The sequence below is a fragment of the Nerophis lumbriciformis genome, linkage group LG34, assembly GCF_033978685.3.
Source record: "Nerophis lumbriciformis linkage group LG34, RoL_Nlum_v2.1, whole genome shotgun sequence".
Lineage (NCBI taxonomy): Eukaryota > Metazoa > Chordata > Actinopteri > Syngnathiformes > Syngnathidae > Nerophis > Nerophis lumbriciformis.
The window spans coordinates 12,199,169-12,220,297 of NC_084581.2; the positions used below are offsets into that span (position 1 = coordinate 12,199,169).

Below are 21,129 nucleotides of genomic sequence, written 5' to 3' on the forward strand. Positions count from 1 at the left end.
GCTGAAAGTTTTTGTGATGTAATTTATTATATTCTTTTGTGGCGTTTACGTTTGTTGTGACCTTTCTCAGTCACCGTAGCTATTGGTCATTTTTGTTTTGATGACATCACAGTCGGGCAAAATAGATTTAACATTTAACTTTTAAAACGATCTTGGACCGACACATATCTTTTGAAAGGAAAATTTGCTGAGCACAGATCGATATACTTGAGATTTGGGAATATAAATTGATCTATTGACATATCGATCAATCGTTACACCCCAAATATATTGTATATGTGTGGGTGTGTGTATAATAAGGTGTGATGTATAATAAAGTACCCATATCAATAAGAGGCACACATTTTCATATTTCATTAAGAATTTTAAAAGGTTTTGTTGGACAAATGTAAACAAGTATTTATCTGCAGTGTGTGAGTCAGTAAAATATATATCATTTTACAGCTTTCCTATGTTCCCTTTATAATGTGAGATACACCAAAAAAAATGGAAATAAACAAAATGTGTTAGTTTTTTAATTTTAATATACAATTTGTAAAAGTTGTGGTGGATTGCAAACATTTTGTTCATGTTTTGACAAAACAAACTTATTAAGCTTGATTTGGTTGGGATAAGCTATGAAAATAAATTAAACAAAAGCATTTTCATTATGTGAAAGGGGCTCTCACGAAAAAAAAGGTTGGAGACCCTGTTCTAAGACACAAAATATTGTTAAAATATCATTTAAGAGTCACATTTGCATATCATGGACCGTTAAAAATAGTCAACAGCACAAAGTTTACACTTAGCTGACCATGTGTAACTATTTGTCACCACTTTGACGTCCTAATGTAGCATACGACATAGTAACAAATGAGATAAAAAGAAGAGTCCTTGTGTCAACTTTTTACCCACAGGAATTTTCTTTCTTTCCCGTCGATCTTTACCTCACGGTTGTACTTCTGTCCTTATATCTCCTCAGCCATCTTTTGATAGGCGGGTGAATGGATGAAGGGAAGTCCAACTGAACAAATTAGTCCGGGAAACATTCTGCAAGAGAGAACATATTTGTTTGTATATTGTTTGGCCTTTCAAGTCACACATATTGATGTTACTTTAATTGTTGTACAAAAAGTCTGAGGCTGCTTCAATGCTTCAAGTTACGCACGTTTTTTAACGTTTTTTAAATTGCCCAGTTTACTTTTAAAATAAAATAGTCTTCAAGGCGGATTGTATTTCACACTTTGAAATGTCCTAATGAGATATGCTGATGCCGCAGGTCCAACATTTAAGAAGCATATCCAGGCATATGGGGCCTGTGTATTTAACTGTGTCAAATACCAACTGCAGGGTAGTGGTTCATAGGAATTAAATTAAATGTGTGTGTTTGTGTGTATACAATGCTCGCCAGGGATGATGTTACTCTTGTGTTGTTGCTTGGCGTTCCACATCCTGTGGAAATCATGGGTCAGAAGCTCCTACGAGCAAAAATATTTACAGTAAATTGATGGGAGAATATTTGATCGGAAATGCACACATTACAGGGATGCTCCACTCAGAGCGCGGATCTTTGATGAAGGCGTGCACTAACAGACTTGGGTCAAGGGGGAGAATGGAGCGTTGCCATAAATCACATAACTGCCTAATTTTTTCCACTTAGCCACATTGGAGAATATTATAATAATATAACAATATTTACCTTATTTTGGTCATTTTAATAATTGATTGATGACTGATTCCTTCGGTGCATTTATTTCCGTTTCCATAACAGTACACTTTCGACTTCCAGCAGCAAATGTGTGTTCCTACTTCCGGAAACAAACCTTAACTTTTTAACCTGAATATACAGAGGATGAACTGCTGCTTCTAGAAGAGGGTGTAACGTTGGAGCAGACGGAAGCAGAGAGAGTGAGATCAGCATGACTTTGACACTGTAAATGTGGATCTTGGAGCCAAGCTATTTTGACATAAATGGAGTGCTTACCCAAAATAAACTGGAAAAAAGGTCCCCGGCAAGCTGGACCAAACAGACAACTGTCCATCGAGTGGGTCAATTTAATATTGATCATGATACACTCAGCACATCATGCAAGTTAGTACAACTACAGTGTGTCACGCTGTGTACAAACAAAACATGAAATGTGGGCTAATACTTTACAGATACTGTAATATGATTGTTCATGTTTTTCAGTTAGTACAGATTGGTGTCCTATCGCATTGTGTTGTGCATTCCAAACTCAATTGCAATTCGGGCGCTGACGTAGAAGCAAGCTTAAGTCTTGCAGTAGCAAGCTTTTACGTTTAATATCGAAGCATGCCGATGTTTTACTACGCTAGAAAAAGACTTTCTCAGTGTTTGCTCTTCCAATAACAATGTCGCTACAGTTTGGTTATTATACAAGTAATGGGACGTAAATCAAGTATTGTTGGTGGTTTTTGAATGCATTTTAATTGATTTAGAGGTAGAACTGATTGTTCCGATTAGCTGCATTGCTAGCCACCTACAACGAGCTAATTTTTAATTGTTACACTGCAAAAAAAAAAAGTTTGTAAAATGTAGGCAAGATTCCAAATAAAGTGCGGTTCATGTTTCTGCACGTGTTGTATTTCCTCACTATCATGTAATATCTTTGCAAGTATCACAAGTTGTCCTGTTCTTATTCTTTCTCGTGAATGACTCTCCAATGTTTGCATCGCAGACCAGTGGTGATGTCATGCACGGCCACAGGAATCGATAACGGAATCGTTACCAAACCTGGCAAATGATTCCCAGGAATCGAAAAACTGACCACCGGTTGTCAACAAAAAACTGTTTAACTATTCCCATCCCAAACAAAGATCAAATCTGAAAACCGAAGCATTTTTTCCCATAAGCAATAGTGGAACATGGATTTACAAAACCCTCGTTGTACAAACGTTTCTATTTACGTACCTTAGATTGAATAAAAATATACTTTGTTGTATGAACCTTGTCTCAGTGTTTGAACCTTTAATCCACCCATTGTGTTCCTGCAAGGCTCATCGGTCGCAGGCAGCAGAGCAGTGCTGTTCTAAGCTACTGTGCTACTTGGTGTGCTTTTTAAATATTTTTTTAACCTTTTTAAACCATCCTAGTTTTGCTACCTCAATAGTAGTCCATAGACAGCAATGGAGAAGCAATGTGTGGTTTGAAACACTCCAGAAGTGTCCACAGTGGTGTCCACACTGCCTCCTAAACCTCCTTCCACCTTTCCCTCTATTACGCTGCACAACGTGAAGTTTAACCAACAATGAATTTTACTTTTTAACTCCTTATCATTCAAAGTTAAGGAGTTTCGCCAACTGTGAGTGCACTACAGTGTTAGTGACAGTGTGAGTGTGTGTGTGTGTGTGTCGGCAGGACAGTTTTGGTAGTTATTGTTTTGACTTTGTTACTAAATAGAAAGTTGATCCATCACCCCCTGTAATATATAGTACTGTATAGCATTTTAGATTGTGTTCAAAGTGTACAGACTTTTACTAAAATATGGGATTTTGTTGAGGCAGGAACCCATTATTTATATTCACATAGTTATTTATGGAGAAAATTTGCTTCAATATACAAACTTTTGTATTTAAGACAGCAATGTGCGGACTGAAAGAATGGGAGGAGATAGCCACGCTTATGTCACCTTCGTACTTTGCTGCTGGTTCTTTTTTGGATTCAATAATGTTTTTCACCTTCTTCATCAAAGTGCTTGCACTTGCAACTTTCTTCGATTCCACAGTGGATTATTTTGCAGTCGTACTCAATAAAAAACGTGGGATTCATAGTTAGGGCACTTGATTCCACTGAATGATACGTGGGCAAACAGACTATTTGTTTTATCCACAAAGTTTGGCTGTGCGATAAACAAGACGGTGTATGCAAAGTTTTAGCCAAAAAAATAAAAATTGGGGAGGATAAAAACCAAGCTATCATTCCAATCCACTTCATCATTATTCCAATGCATTATCACTGTTATGATGTTTCCTGAAATGACATATAGTTGCAAATTCCTTGAAATTTTGAAGCGCAAAATTGAATGGCAACAGTGCTCTTCCAGAAAGGCTCCTGGTACTTCTCATTGGCTGAAAAGGGTTAGAGCGCCACCTGCCGTCAGTAAAAAAGATTAGACACGGTCACCTGAGCAGATATCGTTGAGCTCGTCGATCTCCTCCTGCACCCTGAGGAGGAGCAGGTCCTGCAGCATCTCCTGCTGCTGCTCCTCGACATCCACTCCCAGCTGGAGCAGGTGATGCTCCCTCAGCCTCAGCAAAGCACGGCCTGCGCCGGGGGGTCAAAGTTGAAACTACTATTGTTCACGTGCGTTCTGGCTGACACGGCGGGCGTACCGGAAATGGCGTGCTTCATCACGGCTTTCTGAAGCACGCCCACTTGGCCGGGGTGGTGCTCCTGAAGCCACTCCAGGACCTCCCGCACCGACCATGACGATACACGCTTGGACGCAGGTTCCATCGCCACGGCAACAGCATTAGCAACAAACCACCAAAAAAGAGGGGGCAGCTGTAAGAAAAAATAAAAACATTTTGGGGGTGCCGATATTCCAGGGCGGAGCGAAATCCTCCTGGAGGAACGATGACACTAACGAGTGAAAGACTGTTGATGTGACCTTTTCAGTTCAATGTAGAAATGTAATTTCCTGTGTTAATCAGGAGGGTTGTGTGGGAGTCTCTGCGGAGTCACTGACATACTCGGCGAATACATTAGCGACCATTAAAAGTCAAGGTGGAGGCGAATACATTCATGTATGCACTGGTCATCTCCACATGCCATTAGTGACACACTTGAGAAGTGTGTCACTAATGGTACCCACATAGGTATTGTATGTGCCTATGTGGGTCGTGGGAATCGAACCTGGGGCTGATCCAGTGACGTGCTGTCAGGGTAGGCAAGTGAGGCAGTACCTCACCTTGCCACCTGGTGGCTTAACCATGAGATGTTCAAAAACGAAGTAATAAAATAAAATACGTTTGAATATTTATCTTTTGGTCTATACTTTCTATGTGATTTTGGTGTGGTTCCTGTATATTTTGATAATTTTCATGGGCAAAATCGCGGAAATTCCGTGTTTCCTGATGAAAATAACGCGGCAGACGAGAAGTGAGGCAGACACAGGCGGTACCTCCACAGCTACACACAAAGTGTATTGAGCATGTGCGTGCGAGGGGGCGCGTGCTTGTTGCCACGGGGAAAAGGCGGACCATGAGGCAGCAAGTACCTCTGCCTCAAGGTAGGGAGCGATATATTGTCAACTTGCAGTTCAATGCCTCAGCAGTACTCTGACTTGCCACACTGGGAGAAGTGGGGGCGCTCAAGCTAGCAGACACATGTCTCTCCAGCGGAAGCCAGCCTTTTTTATTTTTATTTTTTTAAACTGTATTTATAACAAACATGGCATTTTTATTGGAGTAAGCCAGCGTTTGTGGGCGTTTTTTGTCAGATGCAAACATATTGTTTTATTGCTTGGAATTAAATTGAATTAAATGAATGTGTCTGCCAATGTGGAGGTTTACATACAAGATTAAATACTTCTCTAAACTGAACTTCTCTAAGTACGTTTTCATGGAGGATAGCTATTGCTGCTACAGATACAAATAGAGAAAGGTAAGATAAACTCACAATACTTGATTTATTTTGTTAAAAGCAAATGGGACCATAAAGTATTTAATAACTTTATAAAATACTTTTTGGATCCATTTATCATATCATAATGATAACGTTTTTATGAAAGTGAATAACTCCATTATTTTTCTTGTTACTCTAATGTGCAACCTAAATCAACAATAATTGGAGCTGCACATATGAATTTAAGTAAATAAAAGAAGAAAAAAATTCCAAAAGTATCTATGCCTCACCTAGTGTTTAGTTCACCGCACGTCACTGGGCTGATCACAGTTTCCTCATCAAACAGCGAAAAGGGAAACGTACATTGTGGCAGACAAATTACGATGCCTCCCTCTTCTGGTGCGTTACGGTATTACAACAAATCCACCAACAGCATTGTACCGTTATTGCTCAGCAACTTTACAAAAATCAATTCGGCTTAACTAACGTGTGGTGCAATTAATGTACATATCACAAACATGTGTTTTAAAAAACGAGTCAACCATCATCCTCTAAGCCGCCATGTTTGCCTTACTCTCTCCACATCAAGTTGTTTTTGCATATTTGGCAACATTCTGCAGCGTTATATTAGTCGAAACAGGCGCCACATTGACGAAGTTTACACGTTCGCTGTCGTTTCTGTGTCACATTCATCCATTTGTCACCCTGTAAAATTAAAACAAGCATGGAATCCGGTGAGACAGCCCGCCCAACAACAGACCGCAACATGGCGTGAGGCACCGCAAATATTTGTAACATTGTAGCGAACTTTTAAAGTTGCGTTTTAGTGCGCTTATTTGTAATTTTACCTTCTTCCGGGTGTGTCTTGTGCGATTCTTTCCAAATAATGGCGCGGCTTGTCTCAACCTGTCCACTGGAGGTGTTCTTTGACCTTCTAGGCCGCGCCCACCTACCCTTTTACGTATTGTGGGACACGCCCCCCTGAGGTGTGTTCAAGTGTACTTGGAAATCAACCCGACGACTTGAAAGGCTGTCGTTAAGAAACGATTAACTTTTAATGATTTTAACGACAATTTGTCTTCTAGTTGCAAATGTTTGCTTTAAATTTTGATCCAAGTAAAAATGGATATCATTATTACATTTACAAATGTAGGTTTTAATTTATTTACATTGGTCAAACAGAGCACAATCTATAAAGTAAATTCAGTGTGTATTAAACATACTTGGCCAATAAATGTGATTTAGATTCTGATTAGAGTCTCTTATGCTGATGTATGAATGTTTGTAGCAGAACTCCTTTAAAAATAAATTCTTAATGTCAATGGGACTTTTCTATTTCAAAATTAAAACAATAAATACATATTTTAATAATTATTTCATCCATCCATCAATCCATTTTCTACCGCTTATTCCCTTCGGGGTTGCGGGGGCGCTGGAGCCTATCTCAGCTACAATCGGGCGGAAGGCGGGGTACACCCTGGACAAGTCGCCACCTCATCACAGGGCCAACACAGATAGACAGACAACATTCACACTCACATTCACACAGTAGGGCCAATTTAGTGTTGCCAATCAACTTATCCCCAGGTGCATGTTTTTTTTTATGGGTTAGGAAGCCGGAGTACCCGGAGGGAACCCACGCAGTCACGGGGAGAACATGCAAACTCCACACAGAAAGATCCCGAGCCCGGGATTGAACCCCAGACTACTCAGGACCTTCGTATTGTGAGGCAGATGCACTAACCCCTCTTCCACCGTGCAATGTATCTTAACTTATTTATAATTTGAATTAAATACATAACTGTATTTTAAATATCCATCCATCCATCCATCTTCTTCCGCTCATCCGAGGTCAGGTCACGGGGAAAGCAGCCTAAGCAGGGAAGCCCAGACTTCCCTCTCCCCAGCCCCTTCGTCCAGCTCTTCCCGGGAGATTCCGAGGCGTTCCCTGGCCAGCCAGGAGATATAGTCTTCCCAACGTGTCCTGGGTCTTCCCCGTGGCCTCCTACCGGTCGGACGTGCTAAACACCTCCCTTGGGAGGCGTTCGGGTGGCATCCTGACCAGATGCCTGAACCACCTCATCTGGCTCCTCTCGATGTGGAGGAGCAGCGGCTTTACTTTGAGCTCCTCCCGGATGGCAGAGCTTCTCACCCTATCTCTAAGGGAGAGCCTCGCCACCCGGCGGAGGAAACTCATTTTGACCGCTTGTACCCGTGATCTTGTCCTTTCGGTCATAACCCAAAGCTCATGACCCGAGGTTGGGAACGTAGATCGACCGGTAAATTGAGAGCTTTGCCTTCCGGCTCAGCTCCTTCTTCACCACAACGGATCGATACAGCGTCCGCATTACTGAAGACGCCGCACCGATCCGCCTGTCGATCTCACTATCCACTCTTCCCTCACTCGTGAACAAGACTCCGAGGTACTTGAACTTCTCCACTTGGGGCAGGGTCTCCTCCCCAACCCAGAGATGGCACTCCACCCTTTTCCGGGTGAGAACTATGGTATTTTAAATATATTTAACATATAAGTACATTTAATTATTCAATCATTTAATAGAATATTTTAATATTCAACTTACCATTTAATAATTTAATTATTGACATAATTACTTCTTGATTGAATTAATTATTTAATAATTCAAATAATAATTTCGTTATTTCATGACTGCATTAATTATTTCATGATTTAAATTATATATTTCTTAAATTATTTCACGGACTTATGTGTCAGCACTTCATGAATGTATTTGATCTATGTCAAACTCAGCTGTCAAAGACAGTGGGCGGGTCCTAACACATGATCAACTCTGATAACTTCAATTAATTCCTCTACTGTAACGACATGTAACTACATGCTCTGAATCAGCTTGCTTCCACATACACCACAAGGTCTAAAATATCTACCACAAACTCCATAAAAAAGTTAGCCGCCATGTTTTCAAAGACTTCCAAAGTTCCAAAGAATTATTGGACTAGATTCATGTTAGCCCCGCCCACTGATTTGAATAAGGTGACTTGGACAGATAAAATAAATATGTTCAATGAAAAAAAATAAACTATTAAATAATGGAAGAAAATGATTAAATATTTTCTAAAAAAAAAAGATTAAATATTGAAATAGATGATTGCATGATTAAATAAATGAATTTAATTTGACGTTGAATAAATTAACCACCCATCCATAACAATCAATCAATCAATCAATCAATCTTTATTTATATAGCCCTAAATCACAAGTGTCTCAAAGGGCTGCACAAGCCACAACGACATCCTCGGTACAAAGCCCACATAAGGGCAAGGAAAAACTCACCCCAGTGGGACGTCGATGTGAATGACTATGAGAAACCTTGGAGAGGACCGCATATGTGGGTAACCCCCCCCTCTAGGGGAGACCGAAAGCAATGGATGTCGAGTGGGTCTGACATAATATTGTGAGAGTCCAGTCCATAGTGGATCCAACATAATAGTAAGAGTCCAGTCCATAGTGGGACCAGCAGGACACCATCCCGAGCGGAGACGGGTCAGCAGCGCAGAGATGTTCTCAGCCGATGCACAGGCGAGCGGTCCACCCCGGGTCCCGACTCTGGACAGCCAGCACTTCATCCATGGCCACCGGACCTGTGCCCCCCCCCCCCTCAAGGAAAAGGGGAGCAGAGGAGAAAAGAAAAGAAACGGCAGATCAACTGGTCTAACAGGGGGGCTATTTAAAGGCTAGAGTATACAAATGAGTTTTAAGATGGGACTTAAATGCTTCTACTGAGGTAGCATCTCTAATTGTTACCGGGAGGGCATTCCATAGTACTGGAGCCCGAATAGAAAACGCTCTATAGCCCGCAGACTTTTTTTGGGCTCTGGGAATCACTAATAAGCCGGAGTTCTTTGAACGCAAATTTCTTGCCGGGACATATGGTACAATGCAATCGACAAGATAGGACGGAGCTAGACTGTGTAGTATTTTATACGTAAGTAGTAAAACCTTAAAGTCACATCTTAAGTGCACAGGAAGCCAGTGCAGGTGAGCCAGTATAGGCGTAATATGATCAAACTTTCTTGTTCTTGTCAAAAGTCTAGCGGCCGCATTTTGTACCAACTGTAATCTCTTAATGCTAGACATCGGGAGACCCGAAAATAATACGTTACAGTAGTCAAGACGAGACGTAACGAACGCATGAATAATGATCTCAGCGTCGCTAGTGGATAAAATAGAACGAATTTTAGCGATATTGCGGAGATGAAAGAAGGCCGTTTTAGTAACACTCTTAATGTGTGACTCAAAGGAGAGAGTTGGGTCGAAAATAATACCCAGATTCTTTACTGATTCGCCTTGTGTAATTGTTTGGTTGTCAAATGTTAAGGTGGTATTATTAAATAAATGTCGGTGTTTAGCAGGACCGATAATCAGCATTTCCGTTTTCTTGGCGTTGAGTTGCAAGAAGTTAGCGGACATCCATTGTTTAATTTCATTAAGACACGCCTCCAGCTGACTACAATCCGGCGTGTTGGTCAGCTTTAGGGGCATGTAGAGTTGGGTGTCATCAGCATAACAATGAAAGCTAACACCGTATTTGCGTATGATGTCGCCTAGCGGCAGCATGTAAATACTAAAGAGTGCAGGGCCAAGAACCAAACCCTGAGGAACTCCGCACGTTACCTTAACATAGTCCGAGGTCACATTATTATGGGAGACGCATTGCATCCTGTCAGTAAGATAAGAGTTGAACCACGACAAAGCTAAGTCTGACATACTAATACGTGTTTTGATACGCTCTAATAAAATATTATGATCGACGGTATCGAAAGCAGCGCTAAGATCAAGAAGCAGCAACATAGATGACGCATCAGAATCCATCGTTAGCAGTAGATCATTAGTCATTTTTGCGAGGGCTGTCTCCGTAGAGTGATTTGCCCTGAAACCGGATTGAAAAGGTTCACAGAGATTGTTAGACACTAAGTGTTCATTTAGCTGCTGTGCGACAATTTTTTCGAGGATTTTCGAAATAAAGGGAAGGTGGGACACCGGTTGGTAGTTTACCATGAGGTCAGGATCAAGGTTAGGTCTTTTGAGCAGAGGATGAATAACCGCTTTCTCACATGTGTGTATTTAATTATTTACAGACACATGCAAGTAATTATCCAAACATTTACTTATTTATTTAATTTTGTCTCATTTGACCCTCCATACTTCCCTGTATGAATAAAGGTAAAAAAAATAAATTAAAAAAAAATTTAAAAAATCATTTTGAATCGAATACAACAGCATTAGTTTATTTTAAATTGCACGCATTTTCCAGACGATAGAGGGCGCAAGCGCACAGCTGAAGATGCAACCCATATCCAGCTGACTTGGAGACGCACTCCAGCTGGAGTTGGAGGTGATGACGTCATTACGGAGGGAGAATTCCTGCAAAGTTGAGCTGCCTGTTGTTACTGTCTGCTCGTGCAGGGTACATATACACTGCCTCATTCCCACGCGTGGAACTTGTGGACGTTTTACCTGGGAATGAAGATCCCAGCGCAGCTGTGAATTCCGCTGTTTCTTTCTTTTGTATCCCAGTTGACATCTGATAAGGTGAGTGGGACAATGCATGTTGTGCACGTTGTTTTTAGACTCTTCTACGGCCACTTTATTAGGTACACCTGCTGATGCAGCCTGAACAGCCTTTAGATTGGTGCTGTCAGTATCAGAATGTGAGAAACACAATAACAGACTTATTTCCTTTGTTGCTCATCTTTCTAGATGCAACTGGATTTTCCAGTAGTAAAAAATACAAAATGAATGGTTGCTTGTATTTTAAACTTGGTGTGAGAGAAGATTGTTGTTGACATATTCTCCCACTAGTAGCATCAGTGCAGGCCACACTTTGACCCTCTGAGGTGATAAACGCTCGTCACTGACGTATTAACATGTGCAATTTAAAAAGACAGGAAATGCACTTTTAGTGGAACTCATGCATAAACTAATTGTCTTTTTGTGTTTGTGTGGTCAGAGGTGGGGGCGGAAGTGTCTCTAATTAACTGTGAAAATGCGTTCATGTTGACATGGATGACTGAGCAACAGTAGAGCACGTTTCTTGGGTCCAATTAACACAAATATCAATCAATCAATCAATCAATGTTTATTTATATAGCCCTAAATCACAAGTGCCTCAAAGGACTGCACAAGTCACAACAACATCCTCGGTACAGAGCCCACATAAGGGCAAGGAAAAACTCACAACCCAGTGGGACGTCGATGTGAATGACTATGAGAAACCTTAGAGAGGACCGCATATGTGGGTAACCCCCCCCCTCTAGGGGAGACCGAAAGCAATGGATGTCGAGTGGGTCTGACATAATATTGTGAGAGTCCAGTCCATAGTGGATCCAACATAATAGTAAGAGTCCAGTCCATAGTGGGGCCAGCAGGAAACCATTCCGAGCGGAGACGGGTCAGCAGCGCAGAGATGTTCCCAACCGATACACAGGCGAGCGGTCCACCCCGGGTCCCGACTCTGGACAGCCAGCACTTCATCCATGGCCACCGGACCTGTGTGTCTCCCCCTCCACAAGGGAGAAGGGGGAGCAGAGGAGAAAAGAAAAGAAACGGCAGATCAACTGGTCTAAAAAAGGGGGGCTATTTAAAAGCTAAAATATACAAATGAGTTTTAAGATGATAAAATATACAGTTTTATCATGGATACAATACACATTTTTGTATTCCTTGGAGTCCAAAAGTTAGTCTTCAATGACACATTGGTTCAGATTTGGACGTAAACTTCCAGCATCAGTCAGCGTTACACAATAACTCAACATTTGTATGTACTGTACTATTTTGTAGTTTTACATGCATTACATACTGACATGAGTGGATGTTATGAAGACATCAGGGACCACACACACACACACACACACACACACACACACACACACACACACACACACACACACATACACGGTGGTTGCCTCAGACAATTGGGAGCTCAGTTGGGAGTCGAATCACCCGAAAACCGTGACCCATGACGACAAGAGATTTCTTTTGTGTGTTTGACGAGCTAGCAAAATGTGTTGTCGCATTCTACAATTATGTTGGAAACATACAGCTAGTGCATCCAGAAAGTAATCACTTTTTCCACATGTTGTTATGCTAAAGCCTTATTTCAAAATGGAATACATTATTTCTGTCTTCAAAATTATACACACAATACCCCGTAATGACAATGTGAAAAAGTTTTTTAATTGCATTTGTATTAAAAATTCCCATGTTAATAAGTATTCACAGCCTTTGCTCAATACTTTGTTCAATCAATCAGTCAAAGTGTATCTATGTAGCCCTTAATCGCAAGTGTCTCAAAGGGCTGCACAAGTGTCTCAAAGGGCTGCACAAGCCACAACGACATCCTCGTTGATGCACCTTTGGCAGCAATTAAAGCCTCAAGTCTTATTTAATACGATGCCAAAATCTTTGCACACCTATCTTTGGGCAGTTTTGCCCATTCCTCTTTGCAGCACCGTTTGAGCTTTAGAAAGGTTGGATGGGATGCGTTGGTTTTCATCCAGATTGGTATGGTATAGTATAGTATGGTCTTTGTTTTCATTGCACAAGTGCAACAAAATTTTGTTTTCAGCACAAAAATTGCTGCATTCATCTTAGTCGAGTTAGGAAGGTGACCAAGAACCTGATGGTCACTCTGTCAGAGGTACAGCATTCCTCTGTGGAGAGAGGAGAACTTTAAAAAAAACACAACCATCTCTGCAGCAATCTACCAGTCACACCTGTTTGGTGTGGCCAGACGGAAGTCATTTATTGGTAAAAAGTTTGCCTAAATGCACATGAAAGACTCTCAGACCATCCATCCATCCATGGTCTACTGCTTGTCCCTTACGAGGTCGCAGGGGTACTGGAGCCCATCCCAGCTTCAGAATATGAGAAACACAATTCTCGCCGATACCGATCACATGTATTAACCGCATATTTTTCAATGTATTTATGGTGAGTGCTATTAACAGTGTAACAATATCCACACAATATTTAAACACATTCTTTTTTATTGTTTAGGCAAAGTCAATAGTACACAATAACCAAACTAAAGCAAAACTACTCATTTAAATAATTAGATTTTTGCCCTCAAGATTCTCCTGTTTCCAACAAATTATTAAAATGACGGAAAAAAAAATTTAGTAAATAAAAATATTGACCTAACCATTTTAGTATCACTCATATACTGATACTACCCTTTAAAATCAACACTATTGGTTTATGGATCGAGCCGCTCCCGTCTTATGTCATGTACTGACTGCGACAAATGGTAAATGGGTCGTACTTGTATAGCGCTTTTCTACCTTTTTAACGCTTTGACACTATTTTCCACATTCACCCATTCACACACACACATTCACATTCACATTCACACACTGATGGTGGGAGCTGCCATGCACGGCGCTAACCAGGCCCATCAGGAGCAAAGGTGAAGTGTCTTGCTCAAGGACACAACGGACGTGACTAGGATGGTAGAAGGTGGGGATTGAACCAGTAACCCTCAGATTGCTGGCACGGCCACTCTACCAACTTCACCACGCCGTCACAATACTGATACACCAACAGTTGTTCATTTTTTTAGACTCTTATTAATCTACTTGTTAATTCAATAACTGCTTACTTTCTGATGTAAAGTGGTTCCATCTACACTTCTTAAGCTTTACATAAGCCCTAATTTCTTGATGGTTTTTAAAGTGAGCTTAGTGCTCCTGGCTTGCTCTCGGTGTGTAACATGTTTAGCCTCATCCTCCAGTGATAATTGATAATGATATCTACTATGAAATTCAGTTTATTTGCTACAATGGAGGTGATTATTATTAGCTTATCATTATTATTATTGACCCCACACTTTGTATGGAGGCACGTAATTATCTTCTAACCGCTTGTCAGCCAGGGGGCTAAAAATAAATCATGCCAGCCTGAGGGGATCTGCGTTTGAGATCGGCATTAAAAGACAAAAATCGGCAATGGCAATAACATAGTTTTTCATGAAAATCGGCTGATACTGATCTCTGGCCGATACAGTACATCCCTACTGTCAATGAATATTCTCATTCATCCTGGTTATTGTCATCTCAGAGCATTCAATCGATTGCAACTGGACTGTTTGGTTTGTCTTAGAAAACGTTTCGCCTCTCATTCGAGTAGACTTTATCAGTTCATGCTCACAGACTTAGATTGGTCAGATCTAGACCAGAGTAGTCCTAGATCTGACCAATCTAAGTCAGATCTAAGATTAGTCAGATCTAGTCGAGACTAATCTTAGATCTAAGATTAGTCAGATCTAGTCGAGACTAATCTTAGATCCGACCAATCGAAGTCTATGAGCACAAACTGATGAAGCCTACTCGGATAAGAGGCGAAACGTCTTCTAAGACAAACCAAACAGTCCAGTTGCGATCGATTGAATGCCCTGGGATACATCCCTACTGATTATAAGTCTTGAAGTATTGAGATAATTCCAATGATCTCTGAAGCTAGATACTCTGTGCTTTCTAGTGATATGCATGTCAAAACGGTAATCCAAAGAAGAGTGGGGGTTTGTTGATAGAGCATAGTGTACCAGTCTGACAGAGAAGGAGATACAAGATGTGATTAATCAACAATCACGTTTACTCTATCCAGCCATCCATCTTCTACTGCTTGTCCGGTTCGGGGTCGCGGGGGGTGCTGGAGCCTATCTCAGCTGCATTCGGGCGGAAGGCGGGGTACACCAGCTCATCACAGGGCCAACACAGATAGACAGACAACATTCACACACTAGGGACCATTTTTTTAGTCAACCTATCCCCAGGTGCATGTCTTTGGAGGTGGGAGGAAGCCGGAGTACCCGGAGGGAACCCACGCAGTCACAGGGAGAGCATGCAAACTCCACACAGAAAGATCCCGAGCGCAGGATCGAACCCAGGACCTTCGTATTGTGAGGCAGACGCACTAACCCCTCTACCACCGTGCTGCCCCACTTTTACTCTATTCTGTCATCAAACCCTCGACCCTTGACCAATCACAGCAGAGCAGGCATCACGGGAGAAGACTGCTGAATCCGAGCATTTTGGCAAAAAAGACAAGAATGCAGATTCACCATGTAGTGAATAGTGCCCCAATATCATTTTAAAAGCCTCTGAAGTGACCATTCAAGAGACTATTCACTCATTCCCAGTTTGTGTATGATCATTGTTGAAGATTTATTAGTGTGAACAATGCACAGTATAGTTTTTTTCTTTTTTGGTGGAGGTGGATCTTTGCTTTCCCACCATCCTTTCTATCCCTCACACACACAAACACACACCATTCCGTGCAAATACACACTCGGCTGATCTCCTAGCAGCCTCAATAGTTTGAGTCCAAATGTCAGTCCGCTTGCTTTATTCCCTTTTTAATGAGAAAGTCAAGACTGAGCTGGGCTCTCAGCAGACGTCCTGCTGAGCACTAAAGGGGAGTTTAGCAGCACAATGGCACACCTTTGCGTTTTTATTGCCGAGTCTTGCACAACCTTTACTAGTTTTTTTAGAGTGAGGGACACGTGGGAAAGATGCTGAAGTGTAATGTATGGATATGAAGTCATGCGACACACAAACAATGGCTAATCCCCTTTGTGCACCCTTGCCCTTGGTTTCATCCAGATAAGGTATTTGGATCTTAAGCACACAAAATTGCAAAATATAAACTTAGCTATAGGAAATAATGTACATAAGATTACAGTAATTCCTTCCTTTATTGGTTACAGGCCTGTAGTGGTAAACGATTTTTTTGCAAAGTACGACTATTTACAATTTAGTATAGAGTATAAGAAATATTTAACGTCCTTCTAAATACGTTTTTATTGCATTTTAATTTGTATTGCGTTTTTTCTGAACATTAAATAATAAATAAATAAATAATAAATGGGTTATACTTGTATAGCGCTTTTCAACCTTCAAGGTACTCAAAGCGCTTTGACAGTATTTCCACATTCACCCATTCACACACACAGATAGTGGGAGCTGCCATGCAAGGCGCTAACCAGCAGCCATCAGGAGCAAGGGGTGAAGTGTCTTGCCCAAGGACACAACAGACGTGACTAGGATGGTAGAAGGTGGGGATTGAATCCCAGTAACCAGCAACTCTCCGATTGCTGGCACAGCCACTCTACCAACTTCGCCACGCCGTGCCCAAATAAAACCCCATACACCGTATTTTATAGACTATAAACCGATACTTTTTTCTACACATTGAACCCTGCTTATAAAACGGTGCGCCTAAGCTATAGATTGTTATTCGCCAGCGGCCATATAGTTTTGCATTCAACAAATAATTTTCACAGAACACCGACAGAGATACTGACAAGGTGTGTTATTGTTTGTGCTATGGCGCCATCTTTTGGACGAGTTCACTCAATACAGATGCTGCGGGTGAAAAATGTACTTCTTGTTTCGTGCCTTGAACCGGAAGTATATCCCGTTATGTCTACTATTCGTCAATAGTGTTTCTGCTCAAAAGGACTTTTCATTCATCACTCAAAGCAACGTTTGTAAGTTTTACAATATAACTAAAACAATTCATACTTACTAAACTGTCTAAACATCTGATGCCAAACCTCGCTAATTACCTCCTTGATAGGTAAGTAAGGCATTTATGTTTTCTTATTACTTGTAATAAATGGAAATGGACATTTCGTATGTAAACTATATTGTCCAATACAGTCTATGACCTTGTCTAACAAAGTTAGTGTGTTTGTACAACGAATGCTTAGGAGCGAAGCACCATCACACTAGTGTAATGCTTAGCATGCTAGCTCGGTCAATGACACAACGCCATATAGGCTAACGGGGGAAATATATGCCCTTTAGCCTGTATGTTTAAGTGTCATCCAACTGACAGGGCAAAATATATTCTCAACAAATAAAACCTATGTGTGCCTATTTCGTTCTCAATGTGCAGATACGCTGAGGAAATGGGTTCCAACATTTGCACGGCTAATTGCGGTTTCTGGTACTGTATGTGCATCAGGCAGATATGGGGTGGTATTTGCTTGGTACAGTATAATGCATTACATGTAATGATTTTCTACTTTGTGTATTGACATGGTAATAGGCTATATGATTTATGCGTGACGTGGTTTTTGCATAGCGTGGGTTGGCTCATAGAATTGCACTCTGCACTGAAAGATGGTGATGTTTGTAAATGGAAAACAATTCAGTGTGTCAGGTTGGATGCAACATGGAGTTAAGCTGAACAAAATGTGGCGGCAATTTTACTGTTGGCCTTGGCTTGCCATTAAAGTAGTGCGGTCAAATTGGACATTTTAGCAGGGTAATGCCAACAATCTGTCCCGACTCTCGACTAAAATATTGCTGCGTAACTTTACAAATACATTTGGCTAATCGACATTAGTAAATGTGGGGACGGCGTGGCGCAATTGGGAGAGTGGCCGTGTCAGCAACCTGAGGGTTCCTGGATCGATCCCCAGCTTCTACCAACCTAGTCACGTCCGTTGTGTCCTTGAGCAAGACACTTCACTCTTGCTCCTGATGGGTCCTGGTTAGCGCCTTGCATGGCAGCTCCCGCCATCAGTGTGTGAATGTGTGTGTGAATGGGTGAATGTGGAAATAGTGTCAAAGCGCTTTGAGTACTTTGAAGGTAGGAAAGCGCTATACAAGTATAATCCATTTACCATAATTACTTTGGAATCTATCTTGCAAGAAGCATAAACAAGAGAAACCTACAGCGTAGGACTCGTCGATTGCCATTTGAAGTTCCTTGGAGTAGGATTCGGATTCAGCTGCGTATCTGGCAACCTCAGTCATGGAGAGTGGGAGGGGACCACATAATTTTGACCGTGATTGCAGTACCATTTCTGGCCACATTACAACATATAGCACCTTTAAGAGTGTTACTAAAACAGCCTTCTTTCATCTCCGTAACATCGCTAAAATTTGTCCAATTTTGTCCACCAACGACGCTGAGATTATTAGTCATGCGTTCGTTACGTCTCATCTTGATTACTGTAACGTATTACTTTCAGGTCTCCCTATGTCTAGCAGTAAAATATTACAGTTGGTACAAAATGCGGCCGCTAGACTTTTGACAAGAACAAGAAAGTTTGATCATATTACGCCTATACTGGCTCACCTGTACTGGCTTCCTGTGCATTTAAAATGCGACTTTAAGGTTTTACTACTTACGTATAAAATACTTAATGGTCTAGCTCCATCCTATCTTGCTGATTGTATTGTACGATATGCCTTGGCAAGAAATCTGCGTTCAAAGAACTCCAGCTTATTAGTGATTCCCAGACTCCAAAACAAGTCTGCAGGCTTTAGAGTGTTTTCTATTCGGGCTCCAGTACTTTGGAATGCCCTACCGGTAACAGTTAGAGATGCTACCTCATTAGAAGCATTTAAGTCCCATCTTAAAACTCATTTGTATACTCTAGCCTTTAAATAGACCCCTTTTAGACCAGTTGATCTGCTGTCTCTTTTGTTTTCTGCTCTGCCCCCCTCTCCTGCGTGGAGAGGTTATTATCAAAGTCGGGACCCGCGGTGGACCACAGACCACTCCTCTGTGCCACAGTTGGGGACGTCTCTGCGCTGCTGACTTGTCTTCATTCAAGATGATCCCCTGCTGGCCCCACTATGGACTGGACTCTCACATTGTTAACTAGATCAACTCGACATCCATTGCACCGGTTGCCCAGGAGGTGGTCCCCCACATCTGCGGTCCCTTCCAAGGTTTCTCATTGTGCACATTGCGTTGAGTTTTTTCTTGCCCTGATGTGGGATCTGTCGTTGTGGTTTGTGCAGCCCTTTGAGACACTTGTGCAGCCCTTTGAGACACTTGTGATTAAGGGCTATACAAATAAACTTTGATTGATTGACTGATTGATTGATTGAAGTCCGTTGGCAAAAAAAAAAGACGCTCAAAAGTACAGTCAAAATCCACTTTTCAAAATTTACTAGCTCAGTACATATTTACATTGGATATGCCATACACATGCTACTGATTAGCCATCAGACATTCGAACACACACAAAAGTACAGAAAATTGGATCTGTTGATTATTAGTATTGATTCAAATGGTACCCAACCCAAAATCTAAGCCAAAAACATGTAAACTTTGCTTTAAAAAATGGGGAGAAAACATGATAGCGTGAAGCTGTAAATTTTGAAGCACAGTGTGGCGATAGACATCTGTAATCTGTTCCAGGGTCAAACTGTGGCCATCATAAACACTTTATTAAATGAACAGGCAGTGTTTTCAGTCACAGTTAAGCATTTTACCGTTCATAAAAGTGCAAAAAGAAGTTAACGCCTGTTAAACAGACTAGCTTTTTTTCATACTGCGTACCTTTATTATCCTCTTGTTTTGAACACCCTCGAAAAAAAGCAAAACATGTGTGACATTGAACGCAGACTTTTTGTGTGACGTACAGCTGTCTTTTTTTTTCGACAACAATGCTCGTATGTCCTCAAGAACGTCCATTACAGAGGTTCCATCTCTGTTATCTTGCATAAAAGAAATCAGTACTACCAAGATGGTTAAGTTGGGAAGTTCCATTTTCTTATCAGAGATCATAATTTGTGCTAGAGCTATTGCTGTTTTGTTACAACATAAATGTCTTCTGACACACAAGCCAGAGTGTGTTGGTCTTTCTGTGTCATCTTTAATTCATGGGCTTACAGAAAATTCTCCTTCAAGCCAAACGTAACATAAGGAATGGATGGAAAAAGGTTAAAATCACAAATCCGACGCACAATCCTCACGCCGCACACACTTCCTGCCATTGTGTTTACCTTGGACATCCTTTTCTTAACCTGCATGTTCATCTGTGTGTGTGTGTGTGTGTGTGTGTGTGTGTGTGTGTGTGTGTGTGTGTGTGTGTGTGTGTGTGTGCGCGCAGCAAGGCGATGGAGAACAAGGCCATGTACCTGAGCACCTATGAGGAGCGTGAGAACGCATCCATGTACGAGGACGCCTACGACGGACACAACCTGTCCAAACTTAACCTGTGTGACGAAGGTAAGACATGTTGTTTTTGCAGGGTGTTTTTTCCTCATCTATTCATATGTTGACATATGCACTCACATAACTATGACACCAAACCAGATGACATTGCAGCTCAACCAATCAGATTATTGATCTAATCCACTGGAACTCTTTGAATGGTGACTTTGATTATAACTAGAATGAAAACATATATATAAATGAATGGGAAAAAACAATACAATTAAATTAAAAACATTAGTAATAGAAAGAGTAGGAATGTCTTGAAATTAAATGTATACATGGTCATGAAATAATGAACCTGGCTATAAAATAATTAATAAATAAACAGTTTAATTAAAATGTTAAATAAAATTATAGTACATTTGATTAAAGTTATAGTTAAAGTACCAATGATTGTCACACACACACTAGTGGTGAAATGTGTCCTCTGCATTTGACCCATCCCCTTGTTCACCCATTGGGAGATGAGGGGAGCCGTGAGCAGCACCGGTAGCTGCGCCCGGCTATAATTTTTGGTGATTTAACCCCCAATTCCAACCCTTGATGCTGAGTGCCAAGC

The 21,129-nt window shown here is 41.2% G+C and overlaps 2 protein-coding genes across 2 annotated transcripts in view; one reads left to right on the forward strand and one right to left on the reverse strand.

The window, feature by feature from the left end:
- Positions 1-402: 402 nt before the first annotated feature.
- LOC133576548 (sterile alpha motif domain-containing protein 12-like) lies at positions 403-6,509 on the reverse strand. The gene is made up of 4 exons (XM_061929850.1): positions 6,415-6,509; positions 4,333-4,504; positions 4,124-4,264; positions 403-1,029 (listed from the first exon to the last, which is right to left on the reverse strand). Exons 2-4 carry the CDS (start codon positions 4,454-4,456, stop codon positions 1,013-1,015), a joined length of 282 nt encoding a protein of 93 aa, XP_061785834.1. The 5' UTR covers positions 4,457-4,504; positions 6,415-6,509; the 3' UTR covers positions 403-1,012.
- Positions 6,510-10,982: 4,473 nt separating this feature from the next.
- scara5 (scavenger receptor class A, member 5 (putative)) overlaps positions 10,983-21,129 on the forward strand; it is a 121,340-nt gene continuing 111,193 nt past the window's right edge. Inside the window, exons 1-2 of the mRNA XM_061929841.1 lie at positions 10,983-11,138; positions 20,464-20,582. Of these exons, the coding sequence (XP_061785825.1) occupies positions 20,471-20,582 (112 nt within the window). The 5' untranslated portion in view covers positions 10,983-11,138; positions 20,464-20,470. The remainder of the gene's footprint in view (positions 11,139-20,463; positions 20,583-21,129) is intronic.

Bases quoted from the DNA above. Each gene is read 5' to 3' on its own strand.
- LOC133576548 (XM_061929850.1), bottom strand. From the start codon at position 4,456: ATGGAACCTGCGTCCAAGCGTGTATCGTCATGGTCGGTGCGGGAGGTC. The intron at 4,265-4,332 runs GTACGCCCGCCG...CCCCCGGCGCAG, and splicing joins GATGAAGCACGCCATTTCCG to GCCGTGCTTTGCTGAGGCTG.